Source organism: Mobula birostris, chromosome 8 (genome assembly GCF_030028105.1).
Source record: "Mobula birostris isolate sMobBir1 chromosome 8, sMobBir1.hap1, whole genome shotgun sequence".
Lineage (NCBI taxonomy): Eukaryota > Metazoa > Chordata > Chondrichthyes > Myliobatiformes > Myliobatidae > Mobula > Mobula birostris.
This window is the reverse complement of record NC_092377.1, coordinates 15,145,929-15,165,344: the sequence shown is the minus strand read 5'-3', so window position 1 is coordinate 15,165,344 and position 19,416 is coordinate 15,145,929. Positions and strand designations below refer to the sequence as shown.

At 42.2% G+C, this 19,416-nt stretch overlaps 1 protein-coding gene across 5 annotated transcripts in view; it reads left to right on the top strand.

Annotated features, from left to right (window-relative positions):
• Nucleotides 1-19,416, top strand: part of smyd3 (SET and MYND domain containing 3) — a 998,228-nt gene that overhangs the window by 287,301 nt on the left and 691,511 nt on the right. For all 5 annotated transcript variants that reach the window (XM_072264810.1, XM_072264809.1, XM_072264811.1 and 2 more), the window contains one exon: nucleotides 4,973-5,109. In XM_072264810.1, the coding sequence (XP_072120911.1) occupies nucleotides 4,973-5,109 (137 nt within the window). The remainder of the gene's footprint in view (nucleotides 1-4,972; nucleotides 5,110-19,416) is intronic.

Here is a 19,416-nt window from a genome sequence, read left to right as displayed (position 1 = left end):
CACCAGTGAACGTCAAGTGGGAGAGGTTGTATCTTCACTTGCTGGAGAAGGTCACTGGTGATGTTCCTGAATGTTACTTGTCACTCTCTGTCAGTTGTTAGGAAACACTTGGAGACCATTTTATTAGGTACCTCCTGTACTTAATAAAGTGGCCACCAAGAGTATGTTTGTGGTTTTCTGCACTATAGCCCATCCACTTCAGTGATCGACATGTGCATTCAGAGATGCTTTTCTACACACCCTTCCGCCAGCTTGAACCAGTCTGGCCATTCACCTCTGATCCCTCTTATTAACAAAGTGTTTTCACCCACAAAACTGCCCCTCACTAGATTTTTTTTTGTTTGTTTTTTTTTGCACTATTCTCTGTAAACTCTAGAGACTGTTGTGCATGAAAATCTCAGGAGATCAGCAATTTCTGAGATACTCAGACCACCACATCTGGCACCAACAATCACTTCATGGTCAAAGTCACTTAGATCACATTTCTTCCCCATTTTATATTAGGTCTGAACAAGAATTGAACCTCTTGGCCATGTCCTTATGCTTTCATGCATTGAGTTGCTGGAACGCTTGGCTGATTAGATATTTGCATTAATGAGCAGGTGTACAGGTGTAGCTAATAAAATGGCCACTGAGTGTACTTATCAGTTTCTGTCTGAATGCTGCCTACATTTCGCTGCATGCAACACTGACTGCTTCATTTGCTGCTGGAGAGTTTTAAATAGGAGTAAACATTGTGCCATTGCTCGTGAACATAAAAGGTTGGAAGGAAATCGCAGAAATGATTGCAATACCAACTGATGCAGTGATATCCTGAGGCTGAGATGATTGACCTCATCAGTTAGACATTCTTCCTTTGTGTAAGTCCAGTCAGCGGAGAGTTTTCACATACAAGTTCATTTTTACTGGAGCTTGGCGCTCAGAGTCAGAATCAAAGTGATGTTCATTGTCACTGACATAAGTTGCGAAATTTGTTGTTTTGTGGCAGCAGTTCACCGCAGGGATAACAAATTAATAAAAGTTACAATAAAAATAAATAGTGCAAAGGATTAAGAGTGCAGTTGTGTTCATGGACCGTTCAGAAATCTGATAGCAGAAGGGAAAAAGCTGTTCCTAAAATCTTGAGCGTGCGTCTTCAGGCTCCTGTGCCTCCTCTCTGATGGCGGCAATGAGAAGAGGGAATGTCCTGGGCAGCGAGTGTCCTTAATGATGGACACTGCTTTTGAACGATGTCCTCGGTGGTGGGGAGGGTAGTGCCAGTGATGGAGCTGGCTGAGTCTACAACCTTGCAAAGTAGGGGTTGCCAACCGGGGGTCTACGGACCCCTTGCTGAATGGTATTGGCCCACGGCATGGCCAAGGTTGGGAACCCCTGCTCCAAGTCCTCCTATTAATCTGTGCGTTGGCATCTCCATACCAGACTGTGAAGCAAGCAGTCAGAATGCTTGCAACAGTACATCTGTAGAAATCTGCTAGCCTCGGTGATGAACCAACCGTCCCCAAACTCGTGCCCTGCTCTTGCCCCGGCTTCGGAATTCAACCCTAGTTCACACTTGCGTGAAGAACAAAGTTTTCAGTTGAGCGCTTCTTGCAAAACTCTGTCACTGTCACCTTAATTATCTCTTTATGACCACTCTGCCTCTATCTGAAAATTGTTTCAGTCCCAGAGCGTGATGACATTTTATTTACTGAGAATTTTATCCGTTTGAATTTTCAGCCAGTGTACATGCCATTTACAGCACTGTAGATTACTCGGATCCAATTCAGTACATCGCTTCCAGCTACTGAAAATGGTCAAGTTCCGCAAATAGGAATGAAAGATAACATCAGTATTTTCAAATATATAGGAAGTAATTGCAAAGCAGACAAATTGGTTGGAAAGGAAATCATTAGAAATAAAATATAACCATGAACTTGCGTAATGTTTCATCACCTCTTTCACAAGGTTCTCGGGTGCTTCACGTACAATGAGTTACGGTGGATGATTGCTTCCCAGACAAATGTACTGACTGCTCAGGGAGAACTGCGCTTTGCTTGTTGCCCCGTTACCTTGTGCTACAAAATGCAAAGGTGCTTGGATACTGTTTTTTCCCTCAAGGGTTGCCTTGTACACTCTGTGGCCATTTTATTAGGTACTCCCTATACCTACTAAATGGACACTGAGTGTATGTTCGTGGTCTTCTGCTGCCGTAGCTCATTCACTTCACGGTTCGACGTGTTGTGCATTCGGAGACACTCTTCTGCACACCACTGTTTAACATGTGGTTACCTGAGTTACTGTCGCCTTCCTGTCTGCTTGAACCAGTCTGGCCCTTCTCCTCTGACTCCTCTCATTAACGAGGTGTTTTCACCCACAGGACATCTCACTGGATGTTCTTTTTTGTTTTTTGCACCATTCTCTATGAACTCTAGAGACAGTTCTGTGTGAGAATCCCAGGTGGTCAGCATTTTCTGAGATACTCAAACCCGGCACCAACAATGATTCCACAGTCAAAGTCACTTAGATCACACTTCTTCCCCATTCTGATGTTTGGTCTGAACAACAACTGAACCTCTTGACTATGTCTGCATGCTTTTATGCATTGAGATGCTGTCACATGATTCTGTTAGGTATTTGCATTAACGGCATGTGTACGTGTGTACTTAATAAAGTGGCCACTGAGTGTGTATATAAGAATCAGATTTATAAGCCTGAAGGCATTTGCTGTTGAACAGACCATGAACAATTGGCTTTTCTGTTGTTAACACATTAGAAGTAATAAAGAATTATTTAATTTTATAGCCCAGCAAAAGGTCTGTTAGTCTGTGGAGTCAATCTTGAAGAGTAATCCAGCCACTCCCATGCCCTGCTCTTTCTGCCAATTCTGCAGTATTTTCCCCACAACTTTAACTCCTTCGGCTGTTTAGCAGTTGCCTTTCTGGAGTGCGTGAATCTGCGACCACCGGCCTTTCGTGTAGTGCACCGCAAATGAGATAGAATATCATGTTTGAGCTGATGAAAGGTGGCAGGCGTGGGGAACAGGAGGTTCTGTAGAGGCAAGATTTGTTGCAGGAGGTTTGGAACAAAGCAGCGGCAGTGGATGAGCTGTTGCAGGGTCAGGCTGCATAGCTGGTTCTGGGAAGGTAAACGTTGGCATTGACTGGCTGGGCCAAATGGTTTATTTTTGTGATCACCTTTAACGTATTTCTATAACATGTGACTCGTATATTATACACCACAGGGTCATGCAGCAGGGAAACAGGCCATTCAGCCCATCATTGGGCAGCCATCCCTATTAATCTCCCCTTCTATTTCTTGGTCTACAGGCATCAATGCCCAGGTACTTCAAGTGCTCCTCTGTACATGTCAATACTGTCAGTCTGCTTCCACCACTCTCCTTGGCTTTATTCTTTACTTCCTTCCTGCTTTAAGAAGAACATTATCAAACTTGGGTGGCGGGGTGGAGATACGTCTCTACCAAAGGATATGTAAGGTGCTCCTTCTCTCCGCTATCCTGCAGGTTACCCTTGGGCAAGGTGCTTTGCACCCCCGGACTGATTAGGGTCCTGTGAAGCCACAGGAGCAGGTGGTGGATGGTTGTATGAGCAGCTGGTGCACATCACAAGTCCTGGTTATGTGGCCACTGACGCCAGGCATACGATCTCTGAAAAGTTTTGATAATGGCTGGGGTCACCCACCTTGTAAAGACGCTGCCCAGGAGAAGGCAGTGGCAAGCCACTTCTGTCGAAAAATTTGCTGAGAACAATAATGGTCGTAGAAAGAACATGATTGCCCACGTCATGCGAAACAGTACATAGTCATACTGGTCCCTAAGAAAAACAAGGTTATGTGGCTTTATCCTATTTAGATGCATAATGGATTTTAAAAGAATGAGGGGATGCCTCATTGAATTATTGAAAGGGCTAGACAGAATGAATGTAGAGAGGATGGTTCCTACAGTGGGGTGTCTACAACCAGAGGGCACAGCTCAAAATAGGATATCCCTTTAAAAAAGAGATGAGGAAGAATTTCTTTCACTAGAGGTGGTGAATCTGTGGAATTCAGTCCCATGACAGCTGTGGAGCCCAAGTCACAGGGTATATTTAAAGTGGAGGTTGATATGTTCTTGATTGGTGAGGATATCAAAGGCTAGGGGGAGAAGGCAAGAGAATGGGGTTCAGATGGAGAATAGCAGACAGTGGAGCAGACACAATGGGCTGATTGACCTCACCCTGCTTCTACGTCTCATGGTCTTCTGGTGCCGGCTTGATCTGAGGCTTCACAGCGATAAGGCAGGCGATCCAGAAGGATGCTAGGTTGAATGCATGGAATTATCCAGTGGTGAAGAATCAGTGGGAATGAGTCCCAAGCTTCCAAACAGGAGGGTCGCAACAAATCACAGGCTGCTCACACATCAATCCTTATTTTATTTGTTGAATTCAAGATTGCTTCATGCCATTTCCTGTACACAACGGTAAGGAGAGTGAAATAATTGTTACTCCAAATCCAATGCAACCCAAGTAAACCCCACGAAAGATAAAGGACACAATAATAAACACAATAAATGTAAGTACATGAGATAGCCGTGTCCTGTGGGACAAGGACATTTTCTGGCATGATTTACTATTTTTTTTGCCGCTGGCCTCTGTCTCATTGAAACAGAAAACAAATTGCACCAATTGTCACCACAATAGTTTGAAGGGAACAATTACCATGGTTTAGATTGATCACCTGCCTGAATGTCACTGCCCAGTACATTGAGATGAGTGGCACCCGGTTGTTATCAGCTTCATCTATGTTATTTACCTGTCAAAGCTGTGGAGATATATGCTTGTGGCTTCCTTGAATTGAATTGGGGAGTAGATGTGTCCAGACAGAACAGCTGCCATCAAACATTAACACTAGAGATTCTGCAGATGCTGGAAATCCAGGCCTGTTGCCATGAAACATTATTTTCATGTGGTTGATGGTGAATTTGTTCGTTACTTCACAGATGTCAAAAGGATGAGTGAAGAAATGAAAGAAGGCCTTGGGCAACTTGCAGCTACGCTGCAGGTTTATATGAAAGAAGAAATTCACAGTGCATCCCAGCTGCTTCCTGGTTTTAATCTTCTTCACCTCTTTGGTCAAGTAAGTTTATTTTTAAGCTTGCAGCCATCGGATTAGTACGTGATTGAACTGACCGAGGCAGATCTCCACAGACAGGCCATGTGACTTTCTGAGTGTGTGCAGGTCTCTGAATGGGATGAAACTAACATAGCTGTTTACAACTTGTGCTCTGAGGTCCTGCTGTGCAAGACTGTTATTTTCGGAAGATGTGCATCATGAGACCGCACTAAAGGGAACAGAAGTCTAAAGGATTGATCTGCTGCCAGTTAGCAGTAGATTTTTTTTCTGAAGGAAGTTTATTCTTGGAGCAGATATCCTCCCCTTGGTGAATGTCTAAATTGCCTTTCAGTATTTTAACTTGGTGAATGCTAGTGAACCGTCAGCGAACTGCGACACAATTGGTCTCTGGTTTCCGACGAGAACATTAACAAGTTGAGTTTCATTTGTGCACTGAGTCTTTGCTCAAGATTTTGATTGAAAAAGCTTAATGAAGTTATTTCAGTCGGTGCTGAATATTTATTATTCCCAGTAAACTCCACAATTTTGGCTTTAGTTTTAGCTGGAAGCCCTATCCCTGCCTTGCAACGTGCTTCTCTTTTGATGCATTCATTATTCTATATACTTATTTTCTGAGTACAAAATTGCCTTGGGCTGATGTCATTGCAGTTTGGTCCCAATAGCATAAAGCCAGCAATATTTTATATTTCATTCTGATGTACAAGGTAGTCACAAGGGGCTGCAGTTCAACCCACTTTCTTCCAGATAATGATGGAAGACATTTCTCTGATAAATAGGGTGATGTAGAATGATCTAGTTCAACAGACATCCCGGTTAGTGAAACCTGCAGATTCTGTTTAGAGTGATAGACTTGAGATTGCCTCAGTGTATGCACAAATTCTCCAGTCTTTAAAACTTTACCTGTAAGAATTCCCAGTTGCTCTGAGCAGAAACTGGTGATGGGATTCTGCGTATCAGACACTAGGCAGACAACATAAATCTTTCTGTTTGCACCTCAGTCGTGATTGAACTGACTGATGAAATTGCCATATCTACGACTGGACTTGTAACTCGGCAAACAAGCTTCCACTTTCAAAGTGGTCATTCAGTGGTAAATAAAATGTTCGGATTTGATTTCAGAGATGTAGAAGTGGTGTTATAAACTACTCAGCCTGGCATCTTCAGAGAATCCTAACATTGTTACTTTGTGTGTGCTGTCTAAAACACAACAGGTTGTTCAGCTGTGTCTACCTTGTGGCATGTTTAAACACAAGCAATGATTTTTCACTTGTTTTAGCCAACCAATACATTTTGTTTTGCCCATATCTGGGAGAGGGAGATAAGATTAACAAAGGAGTTGTTGGATTGTTCTTTGCTTGATAGTGGTTGTATGTAAAAACGTTCTGCTGCATGCATACATCTTTTCAATTGTACCCATATTGCCAGTGTTAATGTGTTACCCAGATTCGCTCAGTGGAAGTGTTTATACCTTGACTTATTACATCACCTTCCTCTCCAATGGCAGCTTGGTAAAATCACTCACGTCATTTTGTACATGTTTGCATGATCTAAGATGGCAATGCATGTTAATATTCACAATTCTAAATTTTGTGATTTTAACTCGGATTTTCAGATATATAACAGATGTGAAGTGGCTTACATTCTTCCTTTGTGTGCACTCTCTAGCACACAACAGGTTGTTCAGGTGCACTGACAGGGCAGATGGCTACCTTGTGGTGTGTTTAAACATGAGCAATGATTTTTCACTTGTTTTAGGCAAACAATACATTTTATGTTACCTGTGTATGCAAGAGGAAGATTAGGAAAGGAGATGTTGTTAGGCAAATATAAGCTTGTTCTTTGCTTGATAGTGGTTGCATGTAAGAACCTTGTACTGTTTATACAACTTCTCATCTTTCCATTATAACCATATTGCAATGTTAATGTGTTACATACAACTGCACCATCCACTCAGCGGAGTGTTTAAAACTGGTCTTATTGCCTCACTTTTCTCTCCAATGAAGATTAACTGCAAGCGCTGTAATATTGTTCCAATTATCTTTTTAAAATGTTTGTATGAACTTATGATGGCTGTACATGTTCGCATTTCTAAATATTGTGATTTTTAACTCTAATGTTCAAAAGTATAACTGATGTGAAGCCTGCATTCTCTAACAAAAATCTGTGACGGTGTTATGATGGGAAATTGCTCTGAATTTTAACCATGCCTTGACAAGCTGTTCTGGACTGAGGTGTTGTACTTGACATGGTGTAATGATGGCTATGTGTAAAAACATGTTGTCTTCGGTCTACGGTCATGAAATAGCAAGTGAGGGGGTGGCTTGTGCACCTTCATTGAGAGGCTGCTGCACTGCAGAATGGGCTCAACCAGTCTTGTACCAGAGGGAGCTCTCCATTATCTGTATTCCCTTTACACTGTTGGATCTGATAATTTTGCTATCCAGGGGTCCTTTGGAAGTCAAGAATGAGGCATAAAACTTGTTTTTCTGACGGCTGTTTATAAAGAGTAAAGTAAGGAAGAATGAAACTCAAAAAAGACAAGAAAGACAAAGCACAAGGAAGTTGTGGTGGTCTTATATAAAAACTAGCTCCAACTAGAAAGATAACAAGACATTCCAGAGGTAACAATTAACCCATGGGATAGCCAGATTCAATTTGAGTGACATCTTCTACTGAAAACTCAGAAGCTTCTAGAAAAATACAGAATCAATTATGCTATAATTACTGGAAAATTCACGGAACAATTACACTATGCAAATGATTATACAAAAATACAAGTAAGCATGGGAAAGATTAAACTGTGAGAATAATTGTAATTTTACACTCTAATCCATTTGTGTAGCATGGGGGAACATTGGCAGTGGGTTTAAAAGTCACAAGAGAACTTTCTACATGATTAAAACAACTAGAAGACAGGGAGGTCTAGTGAATCCATGCACATAGGTGTTTTAAATAGGTTCAGAATATACCGTAGACAAGTGCATTATGAGTGGAAACGTGTGACTCAGTGGCCACCGCAGCAAGTTCCGCTGACGTTCACCTACATCGTTTCAGATTCTGTTCTGACCTTCGGTGTTGTTGGTGTGGAGCTTGCATGTTCTCCATGTGACTACATGGGCTCCCATCAGGTCCTCCGGTCTCCCTCCTCATCCCAAGATGTGCTTCCAGGTCATCGAGTCGGTGTAAAGTTGCCCCTTGTATTGGTGGGTGGTGAGAGAAACAGGAGTAGATGGGTTTGTGAGGCACCATTTCCAGCATTTTCAGAGTCGGAATGGGAATTAAAATGTTCGGCCACGAGGAAGTTTTGCTTTTGCGGGATAGAGTGCAAATGCTCGATGAAATGGTTGCCCAATTTACGACGGGTCTCACCAATGTTGAAGAGGTGAGATAGACTACCCCAGCAGATTTTCAGGGGAGGTGTTGCCTCATCTGGAAGAACTGTCTGGGGGTCTTAAATGGAGGTGAGAGAGGAGCTGAATAGACAGGTGTAGCACTTTGGCTGCTTGCAAGGATAAGTGTCTGGAGGGATGAATGGACAAGGGAATCAGGGAGGGCGCAATCCCTGTGGAAAGTGGATGGGGCGGGGGGGGGAGGTAAGGTTATGTTTAGTGGTAGGATCACTTCAGAGATGGCAGAAGTTGTTGAGGATAATGTGGTAGATGCACAGGCTCATGGGGTGGTAGGTGAGGACAACAAGATGCTGAATTATCTTTCTGCAGATGTGCTCCATGATGGCTGTAGATCAAGTAGGTTGTTATCCAATGTGGGAGCTGGTTCTGTTTGGGGTCTGAGTTCATTATTGATGATTTATTATTTTATTTTTTTATTTTCATATTATGTTCATTCTCCTCTGCTCATCAATGTTTTGTCATTAATTTGGAGTGAGCTTCTCCCCGACAAGGATTATTTTGTTTCTGCTGACAGTCTGTTTCCCTCTCCTTTGTGTGGTGTTTCATCATTTAAAACCAAATCAAATAAAGCTGGATATCAAATGCTGGTGTTACTTTCTTTTACCAATGTCCCAAGATGTTTCTGCATGTTGACTCATGGTGCCGAGTACATTGGCATCAGAACAGGGATTTGTTTTGCCTGTGAGTGGAAGGTCAACACTTCTTGTTTTTCTAGAGTTGGATGCAATTTTGCAGTCACTTTTTTGCTGTTTGCTTTTGAGATATGGCAATCTCCGCTTTGGTGTTTCGGCTTATTTCGCCCCAAAGTGGAAGCAGTGACCCGGTGTTCATAGCAGCAGTTATACAGCTGGGAAACAAGCCCCTCGATCCAATGTAGAGTTCTTGGGAATGCCATCAGACTGACAGGCAAATACCACTTTGTTTGCCTGTTCACTCCCTTGTACTTATACACAGATAATCACGTGGAGTTCTTGTTCCTTCCTACCTGCTCCAGATTCATTTTCTGCTTTTTTCCTGCTGTGTTATTCTTTTTCTTCCCAATTCTTTCAGTTCCCATCTTCCCTTTAATGGTCTTGTTGTGTAGGTATTTTTTTCTTTAAATGGGTTATACTGTGTTTCTTTGCTGCCTGCAAGAAGATGAATCCCAAGGTTGAATACCGGACACATACATTTATAATAAATGTACTTCGAACTTTAATTCTGTTACATGCATGACTTCAATTCTCTCTGCTTGCCCCTGACCCACTTCGAGCCTCATGTACATGCCCCAAGTGTATGCCTATGTATGTTCCAGTCACCGACACACTTTATATATCATAATCATAGAACAATACAGCACAGAAAATGGCCCTTTGGCCCATCTAGTCCATGCCGAACAATTATTCTGCCTCGTCCCATTATCCTGCACCTGGACCATAGCCCTTCATGACCCTTCCATCCTATCTAAACTTCTCTTACATGTTGACATCAAACCAGCACCCATCTCTGCCACTGGCAGCTTATTCCACACTCTCACCATCCTCTAAGTGAAGAAGTTCCTCCTCATGTTTCCCTTTAACATTTCACCTTTCACCCTTCACCCTTAACCCATGACCTCTTACCCAATCTCAGATGAAAAACGCAAACATGAGGAAATCTGCAGATGCTGGAAATTCAAGCAACACTCACAAAATGCTGGTGAACGCAGCAGGCCAGGCAGCATCTATAGGAAGAGTTACAGCCGACATTTCGTCACGAAGGGTCTCGGCCTGAACCATCGACTGTACTTCTTCCTATAGATGCTGCCTGGCCTGCTGCGTTCCACCAGCATTTTGTGTGTGTTGCTCAGATGAAAAAACCTGCTTGTATTTATCCTGTGTATACCCTTCATAATTTTGTATCCTCATCATCATTATACCATGTGTTATATGACATGGATAATCATGGTCTTCTACAAGAGTCATTTGCCATTGCCGCCTTCTGGGCAGTGTCTTTACAAGATGGGTGATCCCAGCCATTATCAGTACTCTTCAAAGATTGTCTGCCTGACGTCAGTGGTCGCATAACCAGGACTCGTGATGTGCACCAGCTCCTCAGACGGCCATCCACCACCTGCTCCTGTGGCTTCATGTGACCCTGATCTGGGGGGGGGGGGTGGGTGGATCTGCAGACGAGTGGAGGGAAGGAGTGCCTTACACCTCCTCTGGTAGAGATGTATCTCCACCCCACCCACTGATTTTGTATGCCTCTGTCAAATCTCCCCTCAATTTTCACCATTCTAGGGAATAAATCTTTTAGACAAGCAGAGCTTCATGCATTTTAAAATATTAAGATTTTTTTTATAATTAGACTTCACTAGAATAAAACTGCAGCGTTCAAACAAAGGGAGTAATTAACCAAGTTGTCTGTATCCAGTTTGTAAAGGAAGGTGGTACAAGTACTGGGAATACAATGAAAGGACATCTGTTGTCGGTGTTTCCCTTTTCTCAGGCTGTTGATAAAATAATTGCTACTCAGTTAACCATTGAAATGGGACAAAGGAGAAGGTGAAAGATGGAACTTAAACTTTCCTCTGGTCCTTGACTGCTGGTAACATTATTGTGGGTTGTTGGAAATACATTTTGTTTATTTGAGCCATCATAAAAACCCTACAGCCGTTGTGCTGCAGTCAGACTCTCTTTGCGTAAAGTCGTTACTTTTCGATTTATTATACAGTATTTTGTTATTTAGAGATGCAGCGCAGGAAAAGCCTTTCCAGCCCTTCAAGCAGCAAATCCTCATCTAACCCTAGCCTCATCTTTACAATGACCAGTTAACCTACCAACTGCTGTGTCTTTGGACTGTGGGGGACACCGGAGAAAGCCCATGTGTTCCATGGAGAGGACATATAAACTCCTTAACGATGACGTTGGAATTGAACACCAAGCTCCAATGCCCCAAGCTGTAATAATGGTGCGCTAACTTTTAACCTACCGTGGTGCCCTACCTTAATTTAGCACAGCAGAAAACCAGAGCAACAGCTTGGTCCATCTTTGGAGTAGGTTACCTTCCATACAAACATAACTAGAAAATAAAAAAAACAAAGACGTAATACCGAGGCTTTATAAGGCATTGGTCAACACATTTGGATTTCCTCTTGCATTTTGTGTGTATTGTTCAAGATTTCTATGGATCTGCAGAAACTCGTGTCTGTATCACTTGTATTTTCAGTGTTCATCTTTCAGCCTATGCTATCAAGTTCTTGTGTCTGATTATTAAATATACATCTTGTGCTTTTTAAAAAAACTCACTTAATTTATTCTCCTAGTCATCATAGTCTGTCAGAACTATGCTTGCAGTGTATCCAGGATGAAGAAGGAACTTTGTGTGTACTTTAATTATTCATATAAACCTTTGGGAGCAAAGCCAGTTATTTTGCTAAATGCCGTCTGATATTGTATAATAACAAGTAATAACTATTTGATATATTACTGTGATTTGTTTCTTCTTGGCTTTTTTTCTTTAGTGTTCTCCTAATTGCAAACAGGAATTATTTTCTCAACTAGTAAAAGCTCGAATGCTCAAATGGATCAAATGCTATATTACTACGCTTAAAGTTTAATGTAATTGTATATATTTAGCATCAGTTAAAGGGATTGACTTTCCATGGTATCCACCTCCTGGCAGGTAGGTCATCTAAGTATCTTGCTTGGTGTTGTCTCCTCATATCTTTCTTCTGATATTGTTTGGGGACCTCAAACACATGGTTAGCCACTCACAAATAGATACAGGAGCTCAGAACACCATTCATCTGGACTGTTCATCCAATAACTGGACAGTTGACATTTCATCTGGACTGTTTATCCAATAGCTGGACAGTTGACATTTTGGGTCAAGACCCTTCATCTGGATCATTCACTTCTTCCACAGCCTCTGTGGATCCAGATGAAGGGTCTTGACTCAAAACCTCAACTGTCCATTTATTGGAAGAACAGTCCAGATGAATGGTATTGACCTGAAATGTCAACTATCCAGTTACCTCTATGAGTGTTGCCTGATCTGAGTTCCTCTGGCTTTTAGTATTCTGATCCAGATTCCAACATCTGTACTCTCTTGTTCAACCACTCCCACCACTTGATTTCCTGACTGACCAAGGATATTTCCTTTATTGTCAATGACATCTTGGTTTCCACCTTACTCTAGAGCACTACAGAACAGAAACAGGCCTTTCAGCCTATCTAACCTTTGCCAGCCTGGCCTTCTGCCCATTCCCAACTTCCAGACCAATAGTGTTCCATACCTTTCTCATCCATGTACCTATCCAAACTTCTATTAAATGACTACTGCAAGGTGGCGCTGATGTCTACCATCGTGAAATGGTCATGGCACGCATCAACTCCGCTTTTCAGACATCCTTGACCCATTGCAATTTGTCTACTGTTGAAACAGGTCTAAGCAAACCCACCATTTCAATGGCTCCACACTCATCTCAGGAGCACCTGGACCCTAAAAACACCCATGTCAGGCTATTCTGACTCCCGATGAAGGGTCTCAGCCTGACAAGTCGGCCCTTCATTCTTTTCCATAGAGGCTGCCCGATCTGCTGAGTTCCTCCAGCATTATGTGTGAATTATTCTGGATTTCCAGCATCTGCAGAATTTCTTGTGTTTATGTCAGACTATTGTTTATTGAATACAGTTGTTCTTTCAATACTTTTACCCCAAGTAAACCCATCACCAAACTGTGGACCCTGGGAGTTGATGCCTACCTCTGCAACTGAAAGTTTGCCCAAAGTTTCGCAGTATAGATATTCCTGAATTTAAATAAATCTAAAGTTGCCTGCAGAAATTAGTTGAAGGCAGAATTCCTTGTTGAGCATTGAGTTATTTGTGCTTTTAATAGCTGTTCTTGTGATAAGCAACCTTGAGATATCAGCATTCATTGAGATTTGAATGAACCATGTGAGTGTGCTGGTCTATTTTTAGCTGTTGTTAATATCAAGCCATATGTTGAGACATTGTTTTGTTTCTACTCATCAGTTTATCCAGTGGCGGGAAGCAGTACATCTCTTTTTGAGAACAGATGATCTTGCCTTCAATTGTCTTCATTTAGTCCTTCCCTTGCTGGCTTGACCTTGTTTGTGTGTTTGAGTGTGACAGGCACTTTCAGTACAGTTTTAAGTGCAGTGAATATACTAGGAATTACTGATGCTCTTCCACCCTCTGCTTTGGAATCACTTCTTGGACTTATTTCAATCCATCAGTTGGCACAACGGAAAGGAGATAGAGCTGATTGTCCCATTCATTTTCAGCCAGGATCATTTTGGAGAAGGTTGTTTTGGCTTCAGTTTAATTATATGTGCATAAACACGCCGATGAACAGTGACCCTTGGCTATCTGAAGAATCAAGTGTCAACGATCAACCTTATTTACCATCTACAGTACTGTGCAAAAGTCCTAGACATATAAAATATGTGTACATATAATAAAAAAACTAGGGTGCCTAAGACTTTTGCACGGTACTGCTTCCGCAAAACAAAAACAAATTTCCTGACATTTGTGAGTGACGATAAAACTGTTCATGAGAAGTGTCTCTATTGTGGACTGAGAGTTGGAAGGGGGCAGGGAGAGGGATATCATGGTTGGAAAAAGGGGAAGGGAGAGGGGAGGGAGCGGGAAACACCAGAGAAACATTCTGTAATGATCAATAAATCAATTGTTTAGAATCAAATGACCTTGCCTGGTGTCTCAGGGCTGGGTGTGTCTGCACATTCACTACCACCCACCCTTGGCACTCCTTCTCTCCCGCCTGTCCCACACCCCTTGCGTAGCGCTTCACCCTTGCCATTCCCGACTTCCTTTGTTCCTGTCGGATTTGCAGACTTGCTCTCTGCTCCACGTTGCCCAATACAGTACCGTGCAAAAGTCTGAGCCACCCTAGCTGTATATATGTGTGTATCTGAGACTTTTGCACAGTCCTGTACATTTATATGTGTTAGGAATTTGCTGTGGTGTGTTGCTCATTATTTCAAGATAATGACTCACCTTTCTCCATTTTTCTACCTCATGAGTTCCCTCCCTAAACATCTGTGTCTCTCCTCACAAGAAACTCCTCACAAAACTGCTTTATAGCCCACTCTGTAGTTTCAGAAGTTTCTGTTTTTAATCTAAATTCAAGCTTTCTCTTTCTTCAATAAAAAAGTTGCCTCCTCTTTGGTTTGTAGGTAGGTTTGGGCGTGAAGTTTTTGTTTTAATAACCCTACAGTGCTTTCCTGGGGGGAGCTTTTGGAAGAGGCAGTTTGCTGGGATTAGGTGATGTCGATTGAGTGGAGGCCCATGTGGAGCACTAAACTGACAGAGAGCAGTTTTTTTTACAGCTTAGTGTGGTGATTTTGCTGGTAAATTTTAAGTAAAGGCTTTACTTTTATATTCATGACTGCTCAGGGACACCCTACCATATTTCAATATTTGCAAAGCCATGTGTGTGACCAGTATTCGAAGTGTCCAGAGTAGTCTTCAGAGATGAGATTAACTCCCCCTTGTTATCGTAGGAGCATTGCGTGTGGGAGTTTTTCTCTATGATTGGAATAAAAAAATACCATTTGGAAAGTGTGCAGATACTGAAATCCCCAGATTTTTGTAATTATTAAAGAAGGACTGGATGTCTGATTTATGTAACTGGCTTTGTGGATCTGGTCACAGTGTTAACCATTCAGATTGAAATTTATTTGCCAGACACATACATCGAAGTGTATAGTGAAATGTGTTGTTTGTGTTAACAACCAACACAATCCAAGGATGTGCTGGGGGCAGCCCGCAAGTGTTGCCCACATTCTGGCGCTAACACAGCATACCCACAGTGCTTGGCAGAACAAAACAAAACAGGACAACAACAGCAAAACTAGCCTTTTTCCCACACTTGCACCCACTCACCCCCTCAAACAATTGCTTGTTCGTCATTTAACTATTGTGTATGAAGCTCAGTCTTACCGTGAGTTATTTCCTGTATGAGCTGCATCGAAAAACATGCAAACGCATGTTTTATTTCAGCGTGCAAAACTTTGCTCTCTCAAAGGATAGAGTGTACAAAGTTGTGATTCATTTGCAGGTGCAGTCCTGTTGTTAAAGCCTTAAAATTGACGTGACCCCATTCCTGGTTGATTTATAAAGGTTTGAAAACAGAGTAAGTGCTTGAACATCTTGTTGATCAAGGTACGTGTTGCTGGCCTTCTGAATTTTCCCACCATTTTCTATTTAAGTGTTTCAATTTGGCCAGACTGTACAACGACTTGCCAAAGTTGCACCTTGAATTTATTGTATTGACTCACCCTGAAGACTTGTCAGCTTATTTCAAGTAGCTGTAACTATGACCTCTTTAGCTTGAGAGGCTCAGCCTTAGGGTTTGAGCAAATAATATAAGTGGGTAGAATGGTAGCATAGAGATCACTGTTGCAGTCCCGCCATGTCTGTAAGGAGTTTGTACGTTATCACTGTAACCATGTGGGTTTTCTCTGGGTGCTCTGATTTCCTCCCACAGTCCAATGACATACGGGCTAGTAATTTGTGTGCATGCTATGTTGGCGCTGGAAACATGGTGGATCTTGACAGCATCCTCAGGCTGTGTCGCTTGTTTTCGCAAATGACATATTCCACTGTATGCACTGATGTGCATGTGACAAAAAAAGCTCATCTTTAAATCTTTGTTTTCCATTCAGTGCTGTTTTGGAAGTACAGTGCAGTGTTGAACTACTCTGAATGTGTCACTCAACCAAACTTCTGTGCATCTTGCAACAGGGTGTTGAAGCTGTCATCAAAGATATGGTGAAATTGATCAGCTTGAAGGATGAGGTCTGTTTTCCCGAAAGGACTCAGCCGAGACAGAAATAGAATCAGAATCAGGTTTAATATCACTGGCATATGTTGTGAAATTTGTTAACTTAGCAGCAGTAGTACAATGCAATTCATGATTATATAGAAAGAAAAAAAGTAAATCAATTACAGTAAATATTTATGTATATATATTAAATAGTGAAATTAAAATAGTGCAAAAACAGAAATAATAAAACAAAGTGAGGTGGTTTTCGTGGGTTCAATGTCCATTTAGGAATCAGATGGCAGAGGGGAAGAAGCTGTTCCTGAACTGCTGATTGAGTGCCTTCAGGCTTCTGTATCTCCTTCCTGATGGTAACAGTGAGAAGAGGGCATGTCCTGGGTGATGGGGGTCCTTAGTGATGGACACCGCCTTACTGAGGCACTGCTCCTTGAGGATGTCTTGGATACTACAGAGGCCAGTACTCAACATGGAGCTGACTAATTTTACAACTTTCTGTAGCTTCTTTTGATCCAGTGCCGTAGCATTCCCCCACCCCCAGACATTGATGCAGCCTGTCAGAATGCTTTCCATGGTATGTTTATAGAGGTTTTTGAGTGTTTTTGGTTACAAACCAAATCTCCTCAAACTCCTAATGAAATATAGCTGCTGTCTTGCCTTCTTTATAGCTGCATCAATACGTTGGGACCAGGTTAGGTCCTCAGAGATCTTGACACCCAGGAACTTGAAATTGCTCACTCTCTCCACTTATGGATCCCTCTATGACGACTGGCTTGTGTTCCCTCATCCTACACTTCCTTTTCTTTTTCAATATTTTTATTAATCACTTGCATAGATGAATACAAAATACATTATGATATTATGGAAACAGAAACAAGATTGAAATGCTCCATAACTATGTATAGTAAATTAACCATAATATTGAAAAGGTATATTTTATTCTAATCTAAAGCAAAAGCAAATCCCCATAACAAAACAAAAAAAAAGAGGAAAAAAACAGCTGTTTGGTTAAAAGAAAAGAAAAAAAAATCTCTGACATAAAGTCGTAAAGTCAAACATATAATAGTCATCATCATTGCTGAACAGGTCGAAAATTGTGAAAGTAGTTCCAAAAAGGCCCCCATAATGTGAAAAATTCTTGTCTAGGTATAGAAATAGAGCACCTAATCTTCTCCAGATTTAAACATGACATAACATTAATCAGCCAATGGGCATGAGTAGGCGGAGCAGCATCTTTCCATTTAAGCAACAAAACTCTTCTGGCTAAAAGAGAAATAAAAGCCAAAATATGCAAATCATTCGGCTTAAGATTAAAATCATTTTTTCCAACAATGCCAAACAAGGCAGTCAGAGGGTTGGGTTTTAAAGTTTACTTTAAAAAGCTCTGAGAAAGTTTGAAATACTTCTTTCCAAAATTTAGCAAGCTGTGAGCAGGACCAAAACATATGAATTAGAGAGGCCTCTTTGACATTACACCTATTACAGTCTGGAGAAAAATCTGAGTAAAAATGAGAGAGCTTATCTTTAGTCCTATTGTGGCGCCAGGCAAATTGCAGTGGGTCCAGGTCCTTGCTGACACAAGAGTTGATTCTAGCCATTACCCACCTTTCAAAGCATTTAATCACTGTCATCCAGTATCCCTCACATCTACAGTCATTAAGGTAGCCCACAATTGTTTTCCTTTTGAAGCAGGTGGGAACTTCCGCTCGTAGCAATGAGAGGTTAAAATGTCCTTGAGTACACCCACCAATTGGTTGGCACAAGTTTTCAGAGCCTTACCAGGTACTCCATTGGGCCTGCTATCTTGTGAAGGTTCACCTTCCTGAAAGACAGCCCGACATCAGCCTCCGAGACAGAGATCAGAGGGTCACTGGGTGCAGCAGGGATCTTCACAGCTGCAGTTATATTCTCTCTTTCGAAGCAGGCATAGAAGGCATTGAGCTCGACGGGTAGTGAAGCATTTCTGCCATTCAGGCTATTGGGTTTTGCTTTGTCAGAAGTAATGTCCTGCAAACCCTGCCAGAGTTGATGTGCATCCGGATTCGCCTCCAGCCTCACTCAGATTGTGTCTCGCTCTTGAAACGGCCCTCCGCAAGTCATACCTGTTCTTTTTGGACAGACTTTGGTCAGCAGACTTGAATGCCATTGGTCCAGCCCTCAGCAGACGATACACCTCCTGGTTCATCTACGGCTTTCGGCTTGGGAATGTACAACAAGTTTTCGTCGGCATGCAGTCTGCCACGCAGGTTTTAATGAAGTCGGTAACAACTGTGACATAGCCATCCAGTTTCGAAGATGAATCACTGAATGCAGTCCAGTCCACTGATTCAAAGCGGTCCTGTAGGCGCTCCCGTGCTTCCCTTGTCCATACCTTCTTGGCCCTCATTACTGGTGCTGCAGTCTTCAGTCTCTGCCTATACTCAGGGAGTAGAAGTACAGCCAGGTGATCAGACTTTCTGAGGTGAGGGTGTGAAATAGCATGGTAAGCACTGTTGATGGTGGTGTAACAGTGGGCCTGTGTGTTGTTTCCTCTGGTACTACAAGTGGTTTGTTGATGGTAATTATTTAGTGACTTTTTCAAGCTGGCCTGGTTAAAGTCACCGAAAATGACGGTGAAGGTGTCAGGGTGTGTTCTTTCATGCAAATTGATCCCATTGTTCAGATCATCTGGAGTCTATTTGACATTGGCCTAAGGTAGAATGTACACCACTACCAAAATGATCGCTGAAGTCACCCGCGGTAGGTAAAATGTGACTTATTCCAGGTCTGGCGAGCAGAGTTGGTACAACACTGATTCATTTGTGCACCAAGAGGAGTTGGTCATGAGGCATACACCTCCACCTCTGCTTTTGAGAGATTCGACAGCCCTATCCTGACGGTGTATAGTGAACCTGTCAATCTCAATCGCTGTGTCCGGTATGGAAGGGGTTAACTAGGATTCCGTGAAGCAGAGGATGCGTGGGGTCCTAATAGCCTTCTGGTACAGTACCCCAGCTATGAGTTTGCCAGTTTTATTTACCAGAGGCTGCATGTTTGCCAGCAATATAGTCGGGATTGAGAGTTGAAAACCTTGTTTTTTTAAATGCACTTGAGCCTGGAGCGGCAACCATGT